This window comes from Petaurus breviceps, unplaced genomic scaffold (assembly GCF_028583685.1).
Source record: "Petaurus breviceps papuanus isolate PSGF00001 unplaced genomic scaffold, PetGlider_PUasm1.0 90633, whole genome shotgun sequence".
Lineage (NCBI taxonomy): Eukaryota > Metazoa > Chordata > Mammalia > Diprotodontia > Petauridae > Petaurus > Petaurus breviceps.
This window is the reverse complement of record NW_027187293.1, coordinates 9,157,606-9,182,455: the sequence shown is the minus strand read 5'-3', so window position 1 is coordinate 9,182,455 and position 24,850 is coordinate 9,157,606. Positions and strand designations below refer to the sequence as shown.

Genomic DNA, 24,850 nt, shown 5'->3' with positions numbered 1-24,850 from the left:
AGAGCACCTATGCTGGTATTTTGAACCTGGGAAGTTGCCTTTGCTTGATATTACATTACAGGCTCACAGTAAGTAATGGGTTTGGTGCTTCATTTCCCTTGGGATGGTAATACAAACTGCTGGCAGGACAATCCCATCAACACAGGACATATGCTTACTTGACTCAGCAGAATGAACTCTTCCCCAAAACAAGGAACTATAGAAATCTAAAAAATGATAGTCTATGATTGTGGAATGTCAGTGGAAAGAGCACTGCACTCATCCTGGAGTTAGAGGAACTAGGTTCAACTCTTGTCTATGACACTATCTGTATGACCCTGGGTAAGTCACTTAACCCCCTTATATGTAAAATGAGGGTTTTGAATTAGATGGTCTCTGAGCTTCTTTCCAGCTATAGAGCTATGATGCTAAATGATCCTATATGTTGGTCCAGAACAATGATTTGTTCTGTGAAGTTTGGATTCAGTCAAAGGACTGTACTTGAGGACATAGAGGGTTACATCACCCTGCCCAGGTTGGTCCGCTTTATGAAACTGCTTTTTTTCTTTCTGTTTTATTCTTTGTCAGAAGGGATGACTCATTGGATAGTGGAAGAAGAGGGCTCTATATGGAAACAAAGCTGATATAAAAATGTCAATAAAAAATTTAAATTATAGCATAAAAAAGTAATTTATAGGAGGCAGATACCTGCAGGTGGCTTACTTTGCATATAACCATGCCACTTTGAAAAATGGGAAGAGCCAAGGTGGTTTATGAATTAGAGGGACAGAGGATGGCAGGGAGAGGAATGTCTACTCAAGAACAAAGAAAACATACTTGACCAGATTTTCAATGGATTCTCTGTCATTAGCAAATATGTTGTAGGCACCATCAGTTCTCCATAAGAAACCCACAGAACCTTGACTAAATGCAACCACAGCAGAAACTTGGTTTTCATCCTTCTTGGAGTGAGTGGTGTAGAACTGCAAACCATCTTCTGGGTAAAGGAAAATGGCATACGACCTGGAGTCGGAGGAAGCTAAGACAGACTGGAATGTGTTTCTCTGTGGAAAAAATTTAAAATTCAGTTTAACATATGGAAAAACACCCCAAAATGCTCAAACTGACCTATTTCAATACTATAATCTTCAACAGGTTACACCCCATGTAGACTGTGAGAAGGCAGCACCCTGACCTGTTTCAGAAACCTCATTCCAGTATAAACATCTTTGCCAAACGAAGAGATAGTGATTTACAAGTCTTCCATGATATTCAAAACTGAAACTTTGTCTAAGAGTATTTCAGCACTAACCTTTCTCTGTGTGTCACAGAGACAGAGAGACAGAGAGACAGACAGAGTCAGACAGAGAAACAGACAGAAGAAAGACAGACAGACAGAGAGAGAGACAGGGAGAGAGAGAGAGAGAGAGAGACAGAGAGACAGAGAGAGAGACAGAGACAGAGAGACAGAGACAGAGATGGAGATCTACATAGCTGTAAGTTAGCAATAATTGCAGCAATGCAACTTCTGCAATGTGACCCAAAGCCCTGCTATCAAGAAAACTCTCATTCCTTAGCTGTGAAAAGGTGGCCAGTGAAGGACTGTCTGATTATGAGCTCTCCAGAAGTAGTCAACAATATAAAAAACAAAGTGCCAACAAACTGGTAAAATAGAACATGACCATATTAGATTCATGTTACATGAAGGGTCAATCACTCTAAATATAAATGACATCCTAGACAAAGTCATGGAAATAGATTAGATTCCCTCCCAAGATTCCTTTCAGCTCTATGATCTAACAAAATTAATAAGTTGAAAATATATTTTATTATTTTTCTTCAAAGATGGACTGAGTTGTATCTCTAAAATTATTTGATTATTTACAACAAACATGAAAAGCAATATTCCAAAAGTAGAGAGAGCCAACCTCAGAGTCAGGATGACCTGGGTTCAAGTCAATTCCTGACACATACTGGTTATGTGACCCTGGGCAAGTCACTTAACCTCTTAGTTCCCCAGGCAACTTTTGAAAATCATCAGTTGCAGAGAAGATGCCAATCTGAATTAGTAGGGGAAGTTCTTTACTGAGAACTTCTTGAACCAATAAAAACACAGATCTCACCCAAACAAAACATGGATGCTCAATACATATTTATTGCCTGATTGATATGCTATAGCAGAAAGGGCACTGTACTTGAGGTCAGGAGACCTGGGTTCAAATTCTGACCCCAACACTTCCTAGCTTTTGGACTCTGAATACTGTTGGTCTTTAATAAATGTTTGAAATGAACCTCTTTGAGTGTCAGTTTCCTCATGTGTAAAACAAGGATAATAATATTTGCAACATATGCGTATGTTATGCATATATAAGTATATTATAAACTCCTCCCAGAACCTTCCTTTATAAGAGAGGGCTCAGAACTTTCCAGGTAACTCTCCATTTTCCATCAGCAGAACTGCTTGGTTTCCAATCCTTGAAATATCATAGCTTTTCCCATCTAGCTCTCCCCATCCTCTGCTTTTAGCTTTGTTTTGTATGTTGTCTGCCCCCATTAGATTGTAAGCTCCTTGAGGGCAAGGACTGTCTATCTTTTTCTTATTTGTATCTCCAGCACTTAGCACAGTGTCTGTCACTTGGCACTTAATAAATGCTTATTGAATTGAGTTGAATATATATATATATGTGTGTGTGTGTGTGTGTTTATATATATGTATATTCACACTTTTTTATAGAAAAGCACTCTAAGTGCTAATTAAACAAGAATAACTATTATTCTCTTTATAAGAATGCAACTGATTATATTAGGACAGAAGACTTTCCCATCATTAAACCTTTGGTATTTTAAGTTTATTTCTGATCTGATATTCTAAAAGAAATTCACTAAAGATATATATAAGCATAGCCAGGTGGTGGTAAGTTTCTTAAGCTTTTAGATAGCCACATGTTTTGTTATCCATATTATACATGGGATGGACCTACTATGATGAACGTTTGAGTGGACATGAATGAGAATAACACAGGATAGGCAGGCATGGACGGGTAGTGATCTGCATTCATGGAATGAATGAGATCACAGATCCATTTGAGTATAATGCTCATCAAAGATAAATTGTGTTAGGGGGGGCTAGGTGGCACAGTAAGAGCGCTGACCCTAGAGTTAGGAGGACCTGGGATTGGTTCAAGCCTCAGATATTTAACACCCACACAAAATAACTAGCCATGTAACCTTGGGCAAGTTACTTAACCCCAATTGCTTAAAAAAAAAAAAGATAAACTGTGTTTATAGCTATCCAGTTACCATAAAAATTAAAACAATTTATAGAGCCTTGCAGATAAGATACAAAAAAACCTTCAGTGCAGCAAACATGATCACCAGTCAATCCAGCATGTGCTTTAACAATGTGTTGAGATCACTTTTAATTAAAATTTGGGACCAGTGCTGGTTTGTATGGCTATGCTGCTTATGTAACAAGAGAGCATAGGTAGAGACACTAGCTCTCAAAATGAATATCACTGAATTCAGAATCAGGCAGGTCTGTCTTGGGTTCAATTCTTGGAGGTTAATTTATGGAAATGCTTAAAGGATTTCACTACAAAATTATTTTACCCATGAGGTGGTACTACACCATGGACAATCATATCCAAAATTATTTCATGTACTCATTGCTTTCCATTGTTAACCAAAGTACAAACTGATGTCAGTCAGTCAACATATATTTGCTAAATACTTATGTATCAGGCACTATGCTAAGGTTGATGATACAAAGAAAGGCAAATTTTCACTAAAGAAAGGAATGTTTCTCTAAAACTTTCTATTTAGCCTCATTAAAATTCTCTTTCCTTATGGTATCTGCAACTAATGCTTTTCCCTTTCAGATTATCTTCATATATACTGTACATATATATGCATATAAAACTTGTATTTACCTAGATATCTGCATATTGTCTCTCCCAATAAAATATGAGATCCTTTATGGGACCATGTTTTCTCATTTCTTTGTATTTAGCACAGTACCAGGAATATAACAATAAAAGCTTATTGACTAACTGATGAATATGTTAAGAACATTTGTGTTAGAATACAACAGAATGTACTTACCTTGCCTTCCTGGGTAGGGTCCCTTTCTGACCCTTGATAAGGAGCCATGGATTCCCAGGTGACCACCACCACACTCTGAGGTTGGAAAGAGACCTCAGGGAAACCTTTTCGGACACAATCTGCAGCTAGTTGAACAATAGCCGGGGAAGAATCTTCCCGATAATAAACTTTTCCACCATTTGTTGTGTCAAGGTCAGCCAGGAAGGGTGCAACAGCTCCAAAGGAAGGTGGAAATCGACCAGGGCTGGCTTCTTCAAGAGGAGGTTCACTCATGGCGATAAGGCCATTTGTAGTGACCTATACAAAAAAGTCAAAGGCAATTTTTAAAAAATTAATTAATTTTTATTTTTCAGCATTCACTTTCGTAAGATGTTGAGTTTCAATTTTTCTCCTCTCTCTTCTCTCCCCTCCCCAAGATGGCATGCAATCTGATAAGGCTCTACTTATGCATTCATATTAAACATATTTTCACATTAATCATGATATAAAGAAGAATTAGAACTAATGGGAGGAACCACAAGAAAGAAGAAACAAAACAAAACAAAACAAAAACAACAAAAGAAAAGGAGAGCAAATAGCATGCTTCCATCTGCATTCAGACTCCAAAGTTCTTTCCCTGGATGTGGATAGTCTTTTGGCATTGTTGTAGATCCTTGCATTGCTGAGAAAAGCTAAGTCTATCAAAGTCAGTCATCACAAAATGTGGTTGTTATGGTGTACAATGGTCTCCTGGTTCTGCACATTTCACTTGGCATCAGTTCATATAAATCATTTGAGGTTTTTCTCAAGTCCACTTGTGCATCATTTCTTATAGCATAATAGTATTCCATTACATCCATATACTACAACTTCTTCAACCATTCCCCAATTGATGGACATCCTCTCAATTTCCAATTCTTTACCACCACAAAAAGAGCTTTTATAAATATTTTTGTACATGTGGGTCCTTTTCCCCCAAAGGCAATTTAAAATGAGTATGACATTCATTTTTTCTTAAAACTCATTGAGCACTCATGACAACCATCCCACAGAATGCAAAAGACAGTGCCTATTGTATCATTTGTACTCAATACTGAATTGCTATTTCTATTACCACTAATAATAATTGTTGACATTTATGTAGCATTTAGAATTTGCAAAATACTTTACAGTATCTCATTTGATGTAATTAATGAGGTGAGCCCTTCACAGATAACATGTAAGACAATTTAATTATTGAAGTGGAAGAAAACTTTATTCTAAGGTTGGGGAGGATTGTAAAGCTCTGGTGTACTGCTACTGAGCCAAATTCTCTCCACTCCTACATAAACCCAGGAGAAAAAAAAACTGTCCTGAATGTATTAGAGAGACTTGAGTCATTTATATGAGAGAGAAACAAACTAATATGAATGGTAAAAGGCCTAAGGATTTATTACCAGATTTCTTAAGAATTTGTCTAGATAAAAAAAAATTACCAAACCAGAAATAATTTTTGCTTTTTTTTTTTTGGAGGGCTATTGGGGTTGAGACTTGCCCAAGGTCACACAACTAGTAAGTATTAAGTATCTGAGGCCAGATTTGAACTCAGGTCCTCCTGACTCCAGGGCCAGTGCTCTATTCACCTAGTAGCCCCAACCAGAAAGATTTTTTAGCAGCTTCTTCTCTACTTGGTGAATCCACAGTGAGATGAATGAAATCGGAGTTCTTTTCTTTTTTTTACTTTAAACAGTTTTTTTGGTTATAAACTTACTCTCTCAATGAAAATGAGCAAATCAACAATAGCAAAAGGAATAAAATCACATGTAAAATCACAGACTCCAGAGGCTTTGCACTTTGCTACATCTCACTTGCTCTGTGAATCTTTTCTCAGCTCTCTATAGAGATAGAGAGATAGAGCATCTAGCAGAGTCTGATACATAAAAGGTGCTTAATAAAAATGCTTGCTGGTTAATTGATTTTATTGCTTTTAAAAATATTACTGTCATTAGTGTGAATGGTATTCTGATTGTTTGCTCTGCATCATTTTTTGAGAATCTTTATTTCCCTTCAGATTCACTAATTTGTCAATTATACACCATTCCACTGACATGCCACAATTTATTCAATTATTCTCAAATCACTAACATATAGACCACTGTCAAATTTTTTCCTATTAAAAACTGCTATGATTATTTTTGTACACATAGACCTCTTTCTCCTTTTAGTAACAGCCTTAAGAAATAATTACAGCCGTGGGTGGTCAATGCGTATAAACAGTTCTGTAGATCATATGTATCAGCATATTTCAACATTCTCTTTCATGGTACAAATTACTGCTCAACTTGAGTTTGTAAGAAAGTAGCTTAAAAGGCTTTGGCAATCCCCCATCACACTATTTGTGTCCCCAGTACTATGTTTATAAACTTAACATCTCACTGTTCTTTCAAATTCACAGATGGTGACAAATTCCACTATTAGAAAAGAACTCCCATTTTTATAGCCTTTTTCTTTTAATCTCTATGGGTCATAATTTTTTAAATTAATTTTTCTAGACCTCCCCCAACATATGGAATCAAACTTAGCATTCCATGTACCCTTCAAAGGGAAACAGCATAAACATCAATGGCATAAATTTAAATGGTCAACTCTTTCACCATTTCTGGGTTAACTGGCAAGTTTGTAGGTTTGAGACTTGTCTTTTCTTTTAATCTTTTGTTGCCTTAGTTTCTTATGACTTCTATGTTCAAAATGGGATAAAGGAAAAAGAAGGGTAGCTAAAAAAAGGCAAGTTTGTAATTTGTTTGAAAAAAGATGACAAAATATTTGGTGGGTTGGGAGGAAGCAGCAGGAAGAATTCCAGAGTTTTGGAGTTGTTGGATTTGTCTGAGTTACTTCAAAGTTTTATTCAAAGAAGAAATCTTTTTCTTTGCAACCTATGAAACAGAGAGGGGGAGGTAGAGCCTTCTCCTGACCAAATTTTGGGTGGCAGTTTCCCATAATTAACTGGTACAGACATTATTTTCCAGATGCAAATGGACAGGCTATGGAGAAGAAAGTTAAGGAAGGAATTTCACACAGACATTCTCACATTTGCCTCTCTGTCTTTCCTCCCAAAGATATAGTATTGCACAAACATCACAGTTAAAGTTACATGTGGGAGTGTGGGAAAGGAACTCACTTTCGTAAAGAATAAGACTTTGGCAGCTACAGGCTGCTTCTAGGCAACTGTAGCATATGCTTCTGGGGACCACATGGGTTTTCATTTAAATGGTCATTTCCGAATGGAGTTTAAATCAATGCAGCAACTTTGAAAAATACTTCTAAGGCTTCCAGGATACTAAGACGCAAGAACAACAATCTCAAGACGTGAATCATTATCCCTGAAATGTACCTTCCTGGTGGGATAACGGGAAGATTAGTTTGATTTTCAAATAATTATTCATAAAGTTCTATGAACTCCTTGGAGGAAAAGTATGAAAATGTGTGGTACATTGGGCAATGTACTAGATGTGCAATCACGAAAGTCCCATTTAGACTTATGGTTCTGACATTTTACCAGTTGTGTAAACTAAAGTGAGTCATTTAATCTGACAGCTTTAATTTCTTCATCTGTACAATGAGAATAAAATTAAATGAACTACCCATTTCACAGGCTTGTTGTGGAGGGATAGAGGAGAGAGAAAGAAGAGGAAAGAAGAAGGTGGGGGAAGGAGAGAGGAGGAATAGAAGAAGGAAAGGAGAAAGAAAGAAGGAGAAGGAGGAAAAGGAGAAAGAGAAGGAAGAAGAAACAGCAGCTAACATTTATATAGCACTTTAAGGTTTGCAGTGAGCTTTACATATATTATCTTATTTAATGTTCCATTGGACAAGTTTTTTGGTTTGTTGGTCCTGGGTTTTACATTTGTGAAAAGGATGTGTTACATAGCCCAGAGGTATTAAATTCTGGACCTGAAAGTTCCATTGCCAAACCAGAGTAAAACATAATTGGAAAATGTTTAACAAAAGAAATAAAAATACAATATAACAAAACTGTGTTAAGTTGTGGTTTTCTAAGGCAATATGAAGCTTCCAGGACTTATTTCTATTTGAGTTGGACACCACTTATGTAGCCTATATTTTATTTTCTTATTTTATTTTATTTACTATCATAACCTGATAGACCAGGGAAATGTCATAGATATAATGTGCCCAGATTTCAGCAAGGCATTTTAGCAAAAATCTCTCACAATTTGTCAAGACAGAGAGGTGTAAACAGCTATATGGATTCAGAAGAAGCTGACCAATTCGTTCCAGAGAGTCCAAAGGAATATCTGTAGTAGAGTGCCTAAATATTTATTTTGCCCTGGTCAGTATTCTGATAAACATTTATAATCAATGACATTAAATGAGGATATAGATGGACTGATGATTATCAAATCTGCCTAGGACATGAAGCTAAAATATAGATGGTATGACAAGTGGTAGATGGTTAGATGGATCAGTAGATAGAGTGCTAGGCCTGGAGTTAAGAAGTTTTGAATTCAAATTTGACCTCTGATGCTTAATAGCTTTGTGTGCCTGGACAAGTCCCTTAACCTCTGTTTGCCTCAGTTTCCTCAATAAATAAAATGGGGATGATAACAACACCTAAAAGCAAGGTTGTTTTTAAACATCAAATGAGATAATATTTGTGCCTGGCCCATGGTAGGTGCTATATAAATGCTTATTCCCTTCCCCTTGTTTCTCTTCCTCAAACTGAAAATAGGGAAAAAAACTGCCAGAATTTCTAAGGTCTTCTATTCTTCTCATTGATGACAATGGAACCACAATATTAGGATTCTTAACACCTCAGTACCAAATGTGTTCTATAGTAATAGCTGACCGACTTTGGGGAATTACAAAGCACTTTACAAACATCATCACATGGAGGAAATGGAAATACCAATTAATAAGTTGAAGTAAAAAAGAATGGTTGAATCAGGCCAAGTATATATAGAAGAAAACTGTATTGGAAGTGACCCTGTTGTTTTTTGTTGTTGTTGTTGTTTATTTTGTTTTCTTAAGAGCAAAGGCAATTCTTTTTTACTTCATCTTATTAATTGGTATTTCCATTTCCTCCATGTGATGATGTTTGTAAAGTGCTTTGCAATTCCCCAAAGTCGGTCAGCTATTACTATAGAACACATTTGGTACCTAGGCATACAATAGGCAGTTGGAGATGAGCCGTTGGAGATGAGCCATTGGAGGTCAAGTGAGGTTAGGACTAGATAGGTAGATCAGAGAAACATTAGTATTGAAATGTTAATTGAATCTATGGGAAAGGATGAAATCATCAAGTAAAATAATATAGAAGGAATAGAAAAGAGGACCTGGGACAGAACTCTGGGTTCAAGTAAGGAGGTATGACCAGGATGTAGATTTAGTAAAGGAAATGGAAAAAGAAGAGATCAGACAGGTAAGAGGAAAAATAAGAGACATCATGTCACGAAAACCTAGAGATAAGAGAGTATCAGGGAAAAGAGGGAGATTTATCAAAGGTCAATAATGATAAGGACTGAGAAAAGGCAACATTAGATTTGGTAATCAAAAGAGATGGACCAACCAAGGTTGGTTAGCCTCTCCTCTGTGATTTACAGTCTCGAAGCTGCCTAGAGCCCTAAGAAGTTAAATATTTGTCCAGGTCCACACAGGCAATATTTGTCAGATGTCAGAGTTGAACTTATGGCTTCCTGGCTTCAAGGCTGGAGTTGGTCCACTACATCTCACTGCCTCTCAGTGAGATACAGTACTGTATTTCACCACATCATTATTGCACACTGGTTTCTCAGGCCAAAAATTGGTTTATAACCTTTCATCATGTAATCATCATATGACATAATTCTTTTCATCACAACCCTTAAAAAAAAAGGTAAACATAGCAGCAATGTATTCACTAGTGGCATATGGATATGCATTTATCTATGAGCAGCAAGTCTAGAATTCATTGTCAGTATATTTCCAAAAGTCAACTTGTGTGGTTTGTTTAGAATACTGTAGCACTAATGGTATTGTCACTCAATCCAATGAAGAGCTGTAGGTGGAAGGGGAACATGAGTAAGTCACATGATATGGTAAGACTTACATCTTCCCAATTTTAACATATATTCACCAATATTTGTGCATCCTAATCTTGCACCAAAGACAGCTTAATAATAAATGATTTTTAAGTAATACCGGCACAAGTTCTTTAGTTTCACATATTGGTAGCACCTCACTTTTTTTGCAAAAAATTTGGCATAAAATCTGCAACAATTATGAGGTAAAATACAGTAGTATACAATATACCCCTGCTTTAGAGATGGGGAAAGAGTCTAAGAAAGACCAAGTGAATGATTTGGAGTTATATACATCCTGTCAGGGACTGGCTTCAAATTCACAGTTTTGGACTCAAATCAATGCTCTTTCTACTACACTATTTGTCTCAAGAAACATTAAGCACTTAGTAAGGTATCACCTCAGGAAGTTAAATATATCTAGTAATGGTCCTAGATTTACTTTACTGAATAAGTAAGAATGATTTGAAAATGGATTCTTTCAACGTTTGGAACTAATTTTTTCTCTTAGCATTTTAAAGTGCCCTAAAATCTAGCTTACTGTATCAGTTTTTACCACAAAACCAGATTTCCTTAGCAAAATTAAACTTTACCTTGTCTAAATTATCAAAATTAATAAGATTCTACTAAACATGCATAAACAACCCTAAAACACCTTTAAATAATATTTGCTCTTCACCCTGCTCCCATAGGTCAAAATTCCAGAAGTTGAAAACTTAAGTATCTAATGGCTAACAGCTGGAGCCACTTATTTTACAATTGTTTAAATCCAATTGGCCACCACTAAGAAGTCAGATGACACAGACTAGGGTAGTCTTTTCCTTTTAAAAGGTACTTCCAGTCTCAAGGTTTTTCTTTAAATTAAACATTAAAGAAAGTTAAATACAAGATGTGGGTTCTTAAAATGAGATTCTGTATTCTTTAGTTTCAAATCAACATAATGGTCAATGAAACAAATACATTTAGCTTCATGGCAAACCCAGAATGGAAATGAAGCTATAATAACTAAATACTCCTCAGACTCCTCACTCACCCACACAAACACAAAAAAGTAACTGAGATTACCTAGTCAGGATTGAACAAGAGTAAAGAAGTTGCATATGGTGGGCTTGAGAAATATGCGTCATTACAGTGAACAGACAATGAAACCTGGGAATGTATGGTAGGCGGGAAAAGCACTGCGTTTGGAATCAGAAGTTCCAGGTTTGAATCCTGCATCTGATACTTGCTTTATCAACATCAACAAACATAACATTTACTGTGCGAGAAGCAATCTGCTAAGTTCTAGAAATGCTGTAAAAAAAAAAAAAGGCCAAAACATGGTTACTGCCCTCAAAAAGTTCACATTTTAATGACACATGACTTTGGTCAAGTCACTTAATCTGTTAGCCTCAGTTTCCTCAACTGTAAAATGAGGATGATTATAGCATCTCCTTTCCAGATTATTGTAAGGAAAAATGAGATAGTATTAGTAAGGTGTCTGGAATATAATAGGTGCTATATAAATGCTAACTGTTATTATTATCAGTTTTCTTGTTTGTAAAATGAAGAGGTCAGATTATGTGGTCCCTAAGATCCCTTCCAGCTCTAAATCCAGTTAGGCAGACAAGGAGAGAAGGCAGAAAAGGAGGGGGGAAATAAGTTAGAGCAAATTACAATGTTTTGTACCTTTCTTCCAACTTATTCTAAATGGGGTATAGTTGGGTTTATTAAATCTTTTTGCCATACTCTCTATTAGATTTCCAACTCCTCAAGTGACAAGCTATATTACAGAATCTCAGGGTTATAAGGGGTTTCAGATGTCAAACCAGAACGAGAAGCCCTTCTACAAAATAACTGATAAATGGTCATGAATCCTGTAGCAGCAAGCACCCTAACACACCCAGGATGGCTGCTAGCACAGGTTCTTAGATCTGCTTCTCTAAAGGAAAGTAACTCAAAATGGGTTAACAATCTTACTTTAATCAATCAAACATATATCATTTACCTAGTTCAGGGGAAAAATTCAGCACCCTGAATTTCAGAGAATACAAGCAGAAGTTATAACAGAAAATAACACAATTCAGCAGACAGGTTTCCAGCTGTCTGACCATTACATATATACCTAAGTTAGTTACCAGAGAGGGAAGCACCAACATCTGGGTTTTCAAAGCCAGGGGGCTCAATGGCTGCCCAGAGTCTCATCTAGCCAAATCACACAACTCTTCCCAAAGTGAGCCCCAAAGCAAAACCTCACATCAGGTATAGCCTTCTCCTGGGTCAGAGAATGTCACAACCCTCTTGACCCACTGCCCAATCACAAAGTAACAAGGTATGGGCATTCCTGGAAAAACAGGCCTCTGCCACAGGCTCCATGTGACCACATTTAGCCTATTAGGGGGCAGAGTATATTTTCAAATCAGGAAAGGTTCTCAAATTCACTTCAGCCTATCAAGGGGCCAAGGGGCAGGGTAGATCTTCAGATTTCCATTATCATTACAAATTCTTTGCTTGATTTCCAATTAGGGAAACTTCACTACTCCTCAAGGCAGCCCTTTCTATGTTCGAATAACTTTAATTATTAAGAAGTTTTTCCTTATATTGCAGCCAAATTCACTTCTTCCACCCATTAGCCCTGGAGGGGCAAAGGTAGTACTACCAAGTTTAATCAATCTTCAAAAAATTTAGAGTCAAAGACTTGAACCTAGAAGGGACTTTTGAGATCATAGTTCAACCTCAATCATTTTACAGATGACAAAATGGAGGTCCACCAGGTTAAGTGACTTAACTTAGGGGTCTCAATAGATAGTAAGTTATATAACCAAGATATGAACTGAGATTTTTGTTTTGGAGGGGGGGAAGGTAGGGCAATTGGGGTGAAGTTACTTGCCCAAGGTCACACAGCTACTTTTATTTTGTGTTGTGTCTAAGGCCAGATTTGAACTCAGGTCCTCCCAACTCCAGGGCCAGTGCTCTATTCACTGCACCACCTAGCCACCCCCAAACTGAGTTCGTTGGACTCCAAAATCAGTGCTATTTCCATTATACCAACTGAAGACAACTATCATGTCCTCTCAACTTTATGTCATTTGCAAATTTGATGAGCATACATTTATGTCTTTAAGTCATTAATAAAAACATTATATAACACAGGACCAAAGATAAATTACTTTGCATACTACACTGAAGGACTCCTGTCACAATAACATTGAATCATTAACAGTGATTCTTTGAGTCCAATGTCCAACTAATTCTGAATCTAACTGATTGACTATTGATTGATTATTGTCTATTGCACACCCTTTCTCTTCCCCACAAAAACAATATGAGGTACTTTGCCAAAAGCTTTGCTAAAATCTAAGTAAACTATATTCAAGCATTATCCTCATCTACTAGTTTAGTGATCCTGTCAAAAAAGGAAATGAGGTTAATATGGCACATGTGTTATGGACAGTTCTTTGTAATCACCACTTCCCTTTCTATATGTTCATCAATCACCTCTTTAAAACACAGAATGTTTTAGGAGTTTAATATGAAACCATTTTGGAAAAAGATAAGTTAATACCAGAGCCCAAAATGCTTTTAAAATATCAAAATGAAGGAACTTGTATTTTGTTCTAGAGGTAATAAGGAACCACTGATTCTTGATCAGGCAAGAGTCATGGTCAGATTTGTGCTTTAGGAATATCAATTTGACAAGATGGATTGGGAAGGGAAACAGCTAGAGGCAGAGAGACCAATTAGGGAACTATTGACATAGTCTGGTTGAGAGGCAGTAAGTAGCTGAATGATGTTTCTAGCAACTGTGTAGAAAGATGAATTGAAGCAAGGAAAAACAGTAGGAGGGAAACAAATTAGGAAGCAACTAGATGGCATCATAGATAAGCCTGCTGGATCTGGAGTCAGGAATAACTCTAGTCAGTACCCCTGCCCTTGGGACCCTTGCTCCTTCCCTCCCTCTTCGGTTTGGTATTCAGTCTAATACCTCTTCTCTCCTATACTTTCCTTAGGAGCCTCTCAAACACTGATCTGGCTCTGGCAATGGGTGTGTCAATCTCATTATCAATGTGTACATCCCTGGAAAGTACACTACCAAGGTAAGTGAGCATATCCACAGCAAAACTTCTCCATTTGCTGTAACCAATGGTACCACATATAGATGGAGTGATGGTGGCCGATGGGGCACCTGTGTTTTCTTGGTGTTACTTGTTAGGCCAAAATTAGCACAAGCAGCAGGAAATTGCTCCATATTTGTTGAGGCTGCATTGAGTGCACAATCATCTGCAAACAGAAAATCATGCACCAACACTCCCTCCACTTTCGATTTGGCTTGTAGTCTTTTCAAGTTGAAGAATTTACCACCAGTCATGAGGGCTTATGGAAAATTACAGGGGTGGCTAGGTGGTGCAGTGAATAGAGCAGCAGCCCTGGGGTCAGGAGGACCTGAGTTCAAATTCACCCTCAGACACTCAACACTTAGTAGTTGTGTGACCTTGGGCAAATCAACTCCAATTGCCCTGCCTTCCCCCCTCCAAAAAGCAAAAAAAAATAATAATAATGAAAATTATATCAAAATTTGGTTGCCTGGAAAAGTTCATCGGCATTGTACATCAATTTCATGCTGACATGCTTGCCCAGGTCCTGGATAATAGACAATGCTCTCATGCTTTCCCAGTCACCAATGCAGTGAAACAGGACCATGTTCTTGCTCCCATGCTTTTTAGCATGGTGTTTTTAGCCATGTTGTCAAATGCTTTCAATGAAGATGAATACAACATCAAGGTCAGCTACCATACTGATGGCAAATACTTCAACTTGAAAAATTCTCTCCGAGTGGAAGGTGGACATTTAATCTTCTAGTTAAGGAGGACACTCAAGGCAAGCCATTTATTTCATCATTTCTCACCTGACTCTGCTCCTCTGGACTTCATCATACCCCTATAACAAGGAGCTTACTCCCCTTTTCTGCTTCATGTGTTGTCTTCCCCCATTAAACTGTGAGCTCCTTTCTTCTTATCCCCAGCACTTAGCACAGTGAATGGCATATAGAAGGTTCTTAACAAATATTTATTGACTGATTAACCTAGTTCAAATTCTCCCTCAGAGCCTGTCTCCTTATCTATACATAAAGATAATAATAGAACCTACCTCACAGGATTATAAGAATCAAATGAGATAAGATATGTAAAATAATTTGCAAACCTTAAAACAATGCATCCCTATTACAGTAGATGAAAATATTAGTGACAGAAGGCCTAGATTCAAATCTCTACTCCAGTGCTTATGACTTGAGTCACCTCGGACAAAGCTCTTAATTTCACTGAGCCTCAGTTTTCTTTGCTGTAAAATAACCAAGTTAGACTGTTTCCTTTTAACTCTAAATTCTGTTACTCTACTATATGCAAAGTAGAAAAATATAATAAGTTCCTGGATTTAGGAAGTGACTGTAATTACTTAAAAGGAATTAATCTAAGAAACATAACACACAAAAATCTATAGAAGCTGGTATTAGAATAGTTATGGCTAACAGGAGAAATATATGGAAAATGACTTGTAGGGTAATGAAGGTATTCTGCCTTCTGCTGATACCTTGGAGGTGCAGAATGTCTATATTTTGAAGTTATAGCAATCAGAAGCAGTAAAAGAGGTAAGGTAGATATCAGCCTTTTATTATTTTTTTAAAAGCAATTGGGGTTAAGTAACTTGCTCAAGGTTACACAGCCAGGTGTTTCTGGGTGGGTGCTAAGTGTCTGAGCCCAGATTCGATCCCAGGTCATCCCAACTCTGGGGCTGGTGCTCTTACTCACTGTGCTACATGGATGCCCCAGATTTCAGCCTTTTAAAGGTGGACTTTGGGGGCATTCATCCCACAATCACTGACTTAGAGTGGTATCCAAATCAAAGAATTTACATGTGTCCCTATTGGATTTCATCTTGTTTAGACTCAGCCCACCTTTTGACTATTATCTCTTTCATAGTATGCTAGCTATCTCTCCCACCTTAGTGTCATCTATAAATTAGATAGATAGATAGATAGATAGATAGATAGATAGATAGATAGATAGATAGATAAATAGATACGACAACTAGGTGGCATGGTAGGTAGAGTACCTCACCTGGAGTCAGAGGCAAGATTTGAACACAGGTCTTCCTGATTCCAAGCCCAGCATTACATCTACTTGCCATATTTCCTTTGAATAATAACACTGAACAATAATGTCTCAAACCCGCATGACCTGGAAGCTATGGTACCATAGATAATAGTGCTGAGTTTGGAGTGAGGAAGATTCATCTTTCTGAGTTCAAATCTGGCCTCAGATACTAGCTGTTCTGACTGTAGTGACCCTGGGCTAGTCACTTAAGCTTGTTTGCCTCAGTTTCCTCATCTGTCAAATGAGTTGGAGAAGGAAATAGCAAACCACTCTAGTATCTTTGCCAAGAAAATCCCAAATGGGGTCATTGAAGAGTCAAACACAACTGAAAGACAACTAAACAACAATATGCTAATATAGATTGGTGACTTATCCAAATCACCAATGAAAATGTTAAAACACAAAGGCTCAATCAAGCATGAGACATTCCACTGGAAACCACAGACTATGTTGATATTGATAATTTCATACATACTCTTTGAGTTATTCAAACTCAATTTTGGCTATTCAACTAGCTCCAAATGTATCTAAGTATATTATCATCTAGCCCCTATCTTTTTCACCAGAATAGTAATAGATACTTTATGAAAACATTGCTATAATTTAGATAAATTATATTCATAGCATTCCCTTATCTGACAGTTTCATAGTCCTGTGGGGGAAAAAAAGGAAAAAAAAAAGTCAGTCTGGCATGACCTGTTCTGGATAAAGCTATCTTGGCTGTTTATAATTGTAAAGGCACACACAAGCAGCTTTCCAGAGGACTGCTGCTGTGAACAGCTTTCAAGGTTCTGTTTACACAGTATAGTGAACTCTCTATTTATTCAATCATAAACCAGAGCAAAACATTCACAGAAAATCAAAATACAGCATTCACCATGTCACAACTCAATGACTTTTCACTAAAATGGCCACATAGTTTTCACCAAAGTAGTCACATAGTTTTAAACAAAGTACATTCATTTAGTAACTCAATGATTTAGTAACTCAATCATTCAATCATCCTTAAGGGATACAAAATACAAAAGTCAAATTCCTCTACCCATGGAGTGCAATTAAGTTACAAATTCAATATCACTACTCAGTACCCTCTTAAGGGGTAGTGGAAAGTGCAAAAGCCATCCACCCCTAGGTCACAAGAAAATTACAATTTCATCCCTCACTACTCAGTACCCTATTTCATGAGTCACTGCTCAGACAATTTCATCAGTCAGCTTTCTCATGTATAAATGAAAGAGGTAGACAAGATGACCAGTATACTGGATCTGGAATCAGAGGACCTGGATTTGGTAACCTTGGGCAAGTCACATAATCCCTCTGGGCTTTAGTATTGCCATCTATGAAATGAAAAGTTAGACTGGATGACCTTTAAGGTCCCTTCCAGATTTAAAACTGCTTCTGTGATAGAAAGAAGGAAATAGGTATTTATTAAGCATCTATTATGTGTCAGGCGTTTTACAAATATTATCTTTAATCCTCAAAAACAACCCAAGGAGGTAGGTACTAGTATTATCCTCATTTTGAAGTTGAAGAAACTGAAGCAGAGATTAAGCGACTCACCCAGTCACACAGCTAGTTAGCATCTGAGGTCACATTTGTTCCTGAATCCAGAACCACACCTTTATTTGCTAGGCCATGTAAGCCACCTCTAAGGTCCGTTTCTAGCTCTAGTTCTAAGATACTTGGTGTGTGGCTTTCAAGTTATCTCTGGGCAATGATTCACCTCCCTGGGTAGGCTTATTTTAGAGACCAGACAGCAGTACAATAGATAGAAAGAACGCTTGGAGATTTCTCCAATAAAGCCCTGCTTAGAGTCAATTCTCTGTGAGCTTTTGACTTAAGCATTCTTATGTAAAGGAGACAAGCTACACGTGGGCGTTGTCAAAGGCAGAGTTCAACCAGTCCTCTTACAAAACACTTCCATTTAACAGGCAGGATACAATGGTATATGTGTTTTGTTTTATTTTCCCCACTTCTGGAACACATTCAATAAATATAAAATCCACATGAGGGGGAGAGAGAAAGGATGAGATTGAGTTGGGATCTGTAACACTTCACAGGAGGGAAAATCCAACTTATATATGGAGTTTACTAGAAGCCTGGACAGATTTTCTGTCATCAGAGAAGAAGTTCATTAGAACTCTAAAGGTGGCCTGCTTTCACTCTTCTTTTAGGGCCTACAATGGTGACAATACAATGTAACAGGAAATTAGATCACAAGGGTTCTCTCAGTCCATTATACTGATGTCTGGGCTCTAAAATAAGCCAACTTAGGGAGGTGAATCATTGCCAAGAGATACCTTGAAAGCCACACACAAAATGCCTCTGAAATCAGTCATTGGAAGTACATAGAGATTTCTTCGGCAAGTTAATTGCCCAGGGTCAAAGAATTAGGCTTAACCCCTTTGTGTCAGCACCCCTGACCTCCTACAATTTCGGAACCATGTGGCATTTGAGCACGACTCTGGGTTCTCAGCTCTCAGTCATGCAAGGCAGAAGGCTGATGAAGGTGATTTAATCCTGGGCTTGTACAGAGTACAAGCTGTGCAGTGAAGATCGTGTGTTCCCTCCTCCATACTAACAGGACAATGGAAAAACTACAAGCAAAGTTCACAAGCGCTAAGTTCGCCTTGCATTAGGATCTTTCTTCTGGAGAAGAAGAAAATTCCAGTCTGGAATTCAAGGGTTGCATAAGCTAGGGATGCCAAAGTAGAGAAAAGTGTGGCTCCCTGGGTCCCTTTCTTCCCTAGACAGCGGAAACCAGCTGAAAGGCAACTCCCAAAGATATACTTTGGGAGAAGTGGAGAGGAAGGCAAAGCCGGGGTTGAATGGGAGCGGCGCCCAGGAGGCAGTGGGGGCGCGGAAAATACAACCCGAGGGGTGTAAACGAGACCCTAAAGCTTCCCCTCACACTAGGCCCCTAGACTGTCCCAGTAGCCCTTCCCCTAGCGCCTGGGTCTACACGTCCGCCACGTCGGGTCTCACCTCTGCTCCAAGCACCCTTTTCCCTGCCCAGACTATCCCCCACCATCTCCCTCTCTCGCGCTCCCCATCTTCCCTTACACTCCGACTCCAATACACACATATACACCCTCACACACACTCACACAGACACACACACACACACACACACACACACACACACGAGGACTGTACTCACATAGACGGAGGAGACATCATATTTGTCATAGAAGTGAATCGGCAGACGGAGCTCTAGGGCTGGGGAGATGGAGTCGTCCCCAGATTCCAGCTCCTGGTCCCCCTGCTCCGGTCCGAAAGGGAAGAGCTCCTGGCGGCTCAGGCAGCCCCCGGGCACGGCGGGCAGAAGTAACGCCAAGGGCAGCAGTAACACAACCCGCGTCCATGCAGTCATCTTCCCCCTCTTCCTCTTAAGATCCCTGGGGGACAACATGTCCCAGTAAGGTGCCCCCCAAATCCAAACTTTTCAGAGACCTAGAAGCTGAGCAGGGGGACCAGCAGCCAAGAGGAAGGGTGACGCCCGCGGCTGAGCTGTAATCAGAAGCCCCTCAACAACCCCTACAAGCCTCCAGTTTAGAAAATTCCAAACCGGGAAATCGGGGAGGGGAGCCAAAGGGGGCATGGAGAGAGGAGGGGAAAGGGACATCTACCCAATCAACCTCAGAGGAGCAGAACCAATAGGATTGAGGAAGGAGGGGTCACTCCTCCGACCCCTTCCCATGTCCAGCAGCTGTTCTGAAGTAAAGCGGTTTGGGACCCTTCCCTGAGTGCATTTTCAAATTTTTTTTCTCCTCTTATTTTTTCCAGCATTCTACATTGAACTCCATCATTACTCATCTCAATATTAGGACTTAACAATTTCTGAAGGCAAATGAATGGTCCCTCCAGAGAGGAAGGGGGTTAATCTCTGAACTTTGTTGAAAGTTTTACATTTTATGAAATCCCCAACTGGTTGGGCTATAGGATTTTTTTTTTTAAAGAAGAAGAAATCTCTTTGGTTTGCAAACAGGGTCTCTTACAAGGCTGCTGGAGTCCTTTGCCTCGGGAACTGTAAACTTATAAAATTGTTCATTCAGATGTGCTATCTCCAGCTATTTCTTGAGAAAGGAACATTCTAGGACAATGTTCTTTTTATCGACTAAGTATCAGCTGTATGTAGTTATCTCAGAATCTAGAGCTGAAAGGGGCATTCGAGATGCTCCAGTCTAGCTCCCTCATTTTACAGAGGAGGCCACCCCTGGTTACACGACTTCCCCGATTTTGTAGAGATAGAAAGCAGCAGAGGTCCTCTGATCCAAAATCCAGTGTTTTTTACACCACAGCACAGCTATCTCTATGTACTAGTATTTGTCAACCCTGTGTTCATTGTTGGCATTGTTGACAAGGACACACGGCTCTGCCCTCTTCCCTTTTCCCTTTATACATACCTCTCACCTAATTTGGTGACCTCCTCAGCTCTCATGGGATCAATTAATATTTCTATGGAGAAGATGCCCAGATTTTCAAATTCTGCTCTAGTCTCTCTCCTAAACAAGTTGCCCACTTCCAACTTCCTCTTGCATAGCTCAAACTGAGTATTTCAGAGGTATCTCAAACTTAGCATGTCCAAAATTAAACTCATTATCTCATTCCTTCCCTGTCCAACACGATCACACTCTAACAAATTCTATGATTCTCTTTGTCTGTTGAGAGCACAGCCATCCTCCCAGACATCCTAGGCTCACAACCTTAAACCCTCACATGAACCTCACACATCCTATCTGTAACCAAATCTTGTCCTTTCTATCTTCACAACATTGCTCTGCCCTCATATAAGCCTAGTTCATCATCTCTTGCTTTAGCTTTCTAACTGGTCTCCCTCCATGCTTCAAGTCTCTCATTATTTCAATCTATCCTCCACTCAGCTGGCACAGCATTTTTCTAAAGTGTAGGTCTGCTTACATCACCCTAGTGCTAAATGAGTTACGGTGTGTTCCTATTACCTTTAGAATAACAATGTATTTTATTGTTTGGCATTTAAAGCTCTTCATAATCCAGCCCCTTTTCCACCTTTCTAGTTTGCTTAGACTTTACTCACACTACATTCTCTCCAATCCAAATAAAGTGGCTTATTTCCAGTTCCATGAAGACAACCTTCCATTTCCCCTCTGATTGGAATACTCTATCCCCTTATCTCTGCCTCTTGACTTTTTGGCTTTCTTCCTTGGCTTTCTTCAAGTGTCAGCTCAAAGCCCCCCTCCTATAGGAGGTCTTTCCCAGCTGTCCAGGCTGCTAGGGCTTTCCCTTTTCAGATTATCATTCATCTACTCTGTATATACCTTGTATGTACCTAGTTGTTTTGCATGTTGTTTCCCACATTAAAATAAGTGTCCTTTGAGGTCAGGGACTAGTGCTTTTTGCCTTCCCCACTCCCCCAGCCCCTCCTCTCCCCCTCCCCCCCCCCACCAGTATTTCTAGCACTTGAAATATCTGGTGCATTGTAACTACTCAGTATCTGCTTGTTGCCTGACTGACTTCCAAGTTTTTACAATCTGTTTGGAAAGAAAAAAAAAACCTACTAGTCATTTAAATATAATTAAATTCAATAAGCATTTATTTATTAAACTAATGCTATGTGCAAGGCACTGTTCTAGATGTTGGTAATATAAAGGTGAAAAATAATAATTCTTGTCCTCAAGTACCTTATAATCCAGGGCATATATGGAGTTGAGGGGAAGAGATGTCATAAACGCACATAACTGTTAATACAAGTTAGAAATTGCTTGAGTGTGAAGGAAAGGGCAAGCAGAATAGTCTGAGAAATTCAAGAAGGGAAGGATTTCTGACTGGGGGTAAAGATCAGGACAGGTTAATTGGTAACTTGGTTCTTGAGGGAGAGGAAAGACATGAACAATTAGAGACTGGGAGTAGGGAAGAGTCTGATAGAGGCATAGCTGATAACATGCTAAGATAAAAAGGCAGGAGAAGGTAGGGAAGAGTAAGTATTCTGTTTAGACTGGAGCATGGAGGATATGTAGAAAAACAGAAGGGACCAAGATTGGAAAGTCCATTGAAACCCTGAATTCCATGCTAATGAATTTGTATTTTATTTATTAGTCAATGAGAAAATACTGAAGGTTTTTGAGCTTAAGTAGCCTGATCAAACCTGTGATTAAGTAATCATTACAAAGATAACTTTGGGAGCCTATGAAGAATGGATTGTCAAGAGAAGAGATTGGAGATAGTAAAATTACCTAACTGCTAATCTGGAAGCAATGTGCTGGATAGGTTGTAGAGAGGAGATAGTGAAAGAAAGGAGACCAGTTAAAAGGTTGCTGCAATTGTTCAGTCATGTGAACATGGAATGGGGTGATAACAATGCCAATGGAGAGAAAGAGAGGGATAACAAAAAAATGGCAAAGAAAGAATCAGCAGGATCTACAATAAATTTAGTAAGAATAAGTAAAGAACATAAATATAACTACTCAGAGATCAGAAAATTAGATAGTAAGGAAAGAGATATAGTTAGGATGGGAATATAAGTTTGAGCTTTGGAATGTAAATTTGAAGTGATAATTGGGAGCTCAAGTGGAATTCTCCTGTAGGCAGATAGAAATAGAGAATTGGACCTTGAGTTACACTAAATTCTCCAAGTTAACCTCAAGTCCTGGACAATATTCAGAGAAAATTATTATTTTTAAATTTTTATTCATTTTATTTTTAATTTATGGGATAAAATAAGCATTTTTATAATGTACATGAGCTGCAAATCTATTGCATACAACTTGCTATTCCATCTAAATCTATAATAAAGTTATCATGTAAATTTCTTTTTCCCCCTTCACTCCCCCACCCTAGAGATTGCTGCTATTAGACACTAATGTGTGTGTGTGTGCCAAATCATTCTATACATACTTCTATTTATCACTTCTTTCTCTCGATGCAGATAGTGCCTTCCTTCATATGTCCCTTGTAGTCAATTTGGGTATTTATAATATTCAAAATGACCTCTTCTTTTAGTCATTCTTTAAATAATTGCTATTACTGTATATAACTCTTGGTTCTGCTCATTTTGCTCTTCATTATTTCATGCAAGTCCATGTTTTTCTAAGATCATTGAGTTCATAATTTCTTATAGCACAGTAGTATTCCATCACAATCATATACCACAACTTGTTCAGTCATAAACATAAAAGGATATTTTTCTTCAGTCAGCAGTCTAAATGAATGAATAAATAAATACCAAATATATCTTCTAAATAGAAAGCCTTTCAGGTTCCTCATGTCATTTTCAACCCTTAATTGTATTACTTTAATAATAATTTAAAATAAAGATTAACATGGTATGCTTTGTTATAAAATTCTGAGACTTTTTTCTTCCATTAGTCTCTTGTGAGTAGAGGCCGTTTCATTCTTTGTATTTATTTCTTCCAGCACCTCACACAGTGCTGGAATAAAGATGATTTTTTAAATGTATGCTGATTGATTAGTTGATTCATAGAATCTCCTGGATTGTCTCTGTATCTTTATCTCTACAGTTACTTAAAGTCATGGTCATCTCCAACCTGGCCTACAGCAACTTACTAATTTCCAAGCTCTAAGACTGTAGCACAACCCTCTCTTACAGAATTTACAGGCTTCTCCAAGCCTGTAAGTAATTTTTTAATTAATTCTTTTCTTCTTCTGTTTTTCTTTTTCTTTTCTTTCTTTCCTTTTTTTGTTGTTGTCTTACTCACAAGTTAGGACCTTGTGTGTGGGCATTACAGTGAGCAACACAGATGAATGGTGGAGATGGGAAAGCATAGTCTTGTACCAGGAGAATGCAATAGTATTAATATACTCTCCAAGATTACATGCAACAGTGTGCTTACACATGAGAGCTAATGTAATCATTATATGTGTCAGGCATTTTGCTATGTACTGGGATACAAATAAAACTAAAAAGAAAGGCCCTTTCTGCCTTCAAGTATCATATTATAAAGGGGGATGACAACACATTAAAAATAAATGTTGAAAGGGGGTAAATGAGGAGGAAGGAAGGGAAAGAATTCACTTGACATTATGGTGGTGAACTTCAGAGAATAAAGAAAAATAGGTCTGGGACCTTCCTTAAAATGGAGGTTCTAGAAAGAGTATTATCAGTGAGAGTCCACTCACCAGTGGGATGCAGGGAAGAAGGGAGAAGGCAGCTAAACCATAATGGCAAAGTCTCTATAGGTAGATTTCAACATCACTATAACACACCTAGATTCACTCTCCACCTCCCACCACCCCTATTTTAAGACCTTCCATGTGTATACCAATACCACTTGCCAGTGTATTCACCCTTTGACAAGATAAACAGAATGTTGGCTTTAGCCTAACTTCCCAGTGTTCCACATAGCTCTCTAAAACTACAAATTATACACAAAAGCCTTTACTGAGTACATCAGTACTTGCTCTGCAAGTTTTAGTCATGTAAAATGCCTGGACCATTCAGAGGTTAAATGAATCGCTCATAGCCTATAATTGTCAGAGATGGGACTTGAACCCAAGTCTTCCTGACACTGAGGTCATTGAACTGCTCTCTCTTCTCTTCTCTTCTCTTCTCTTCTCTTCTCTTCTCTTCTCTTCTCTTCTCTTCTCTTCTCTTCTCTTCTCTTCTCTTCTCTT

At 38.3% G+C, this 24,850-nt stretch overlaps 1 protein-coding gene across 1 annotated transcript in view; it reads right to left on the bottom strand.

Moving 5' to 3' along the window:
- The window catches only part of NID1 (nidogen 1), a 115,437-nt gene extending 95,613 nt beyond the window's left edge, over nt 1-19,824 (bottom strand). The window contains exons 1-3 of the mRNA XM_069064502.1: nt 19,401-19,824; nt 4,081-4,377; nt 817-1,043 (exon numbers count right to left, since the gene is read on the bottom strand). Coding sequence (XP_068920603.1) covers nt 817-1,043; nt 4,081-4,377; nt 19,401-19,652 — 776 coding nt within the window. The 5' untranslated portion in view covers nt 19,653-19,824. The remainder of the gene's footprint in view (nt 1-816; nt 1,044-4,080; nt 4,378-19,400) is intronic.
- Between the last annotated feature and the right edge of the window lie 5,026 nt (nt 19,825-24,850).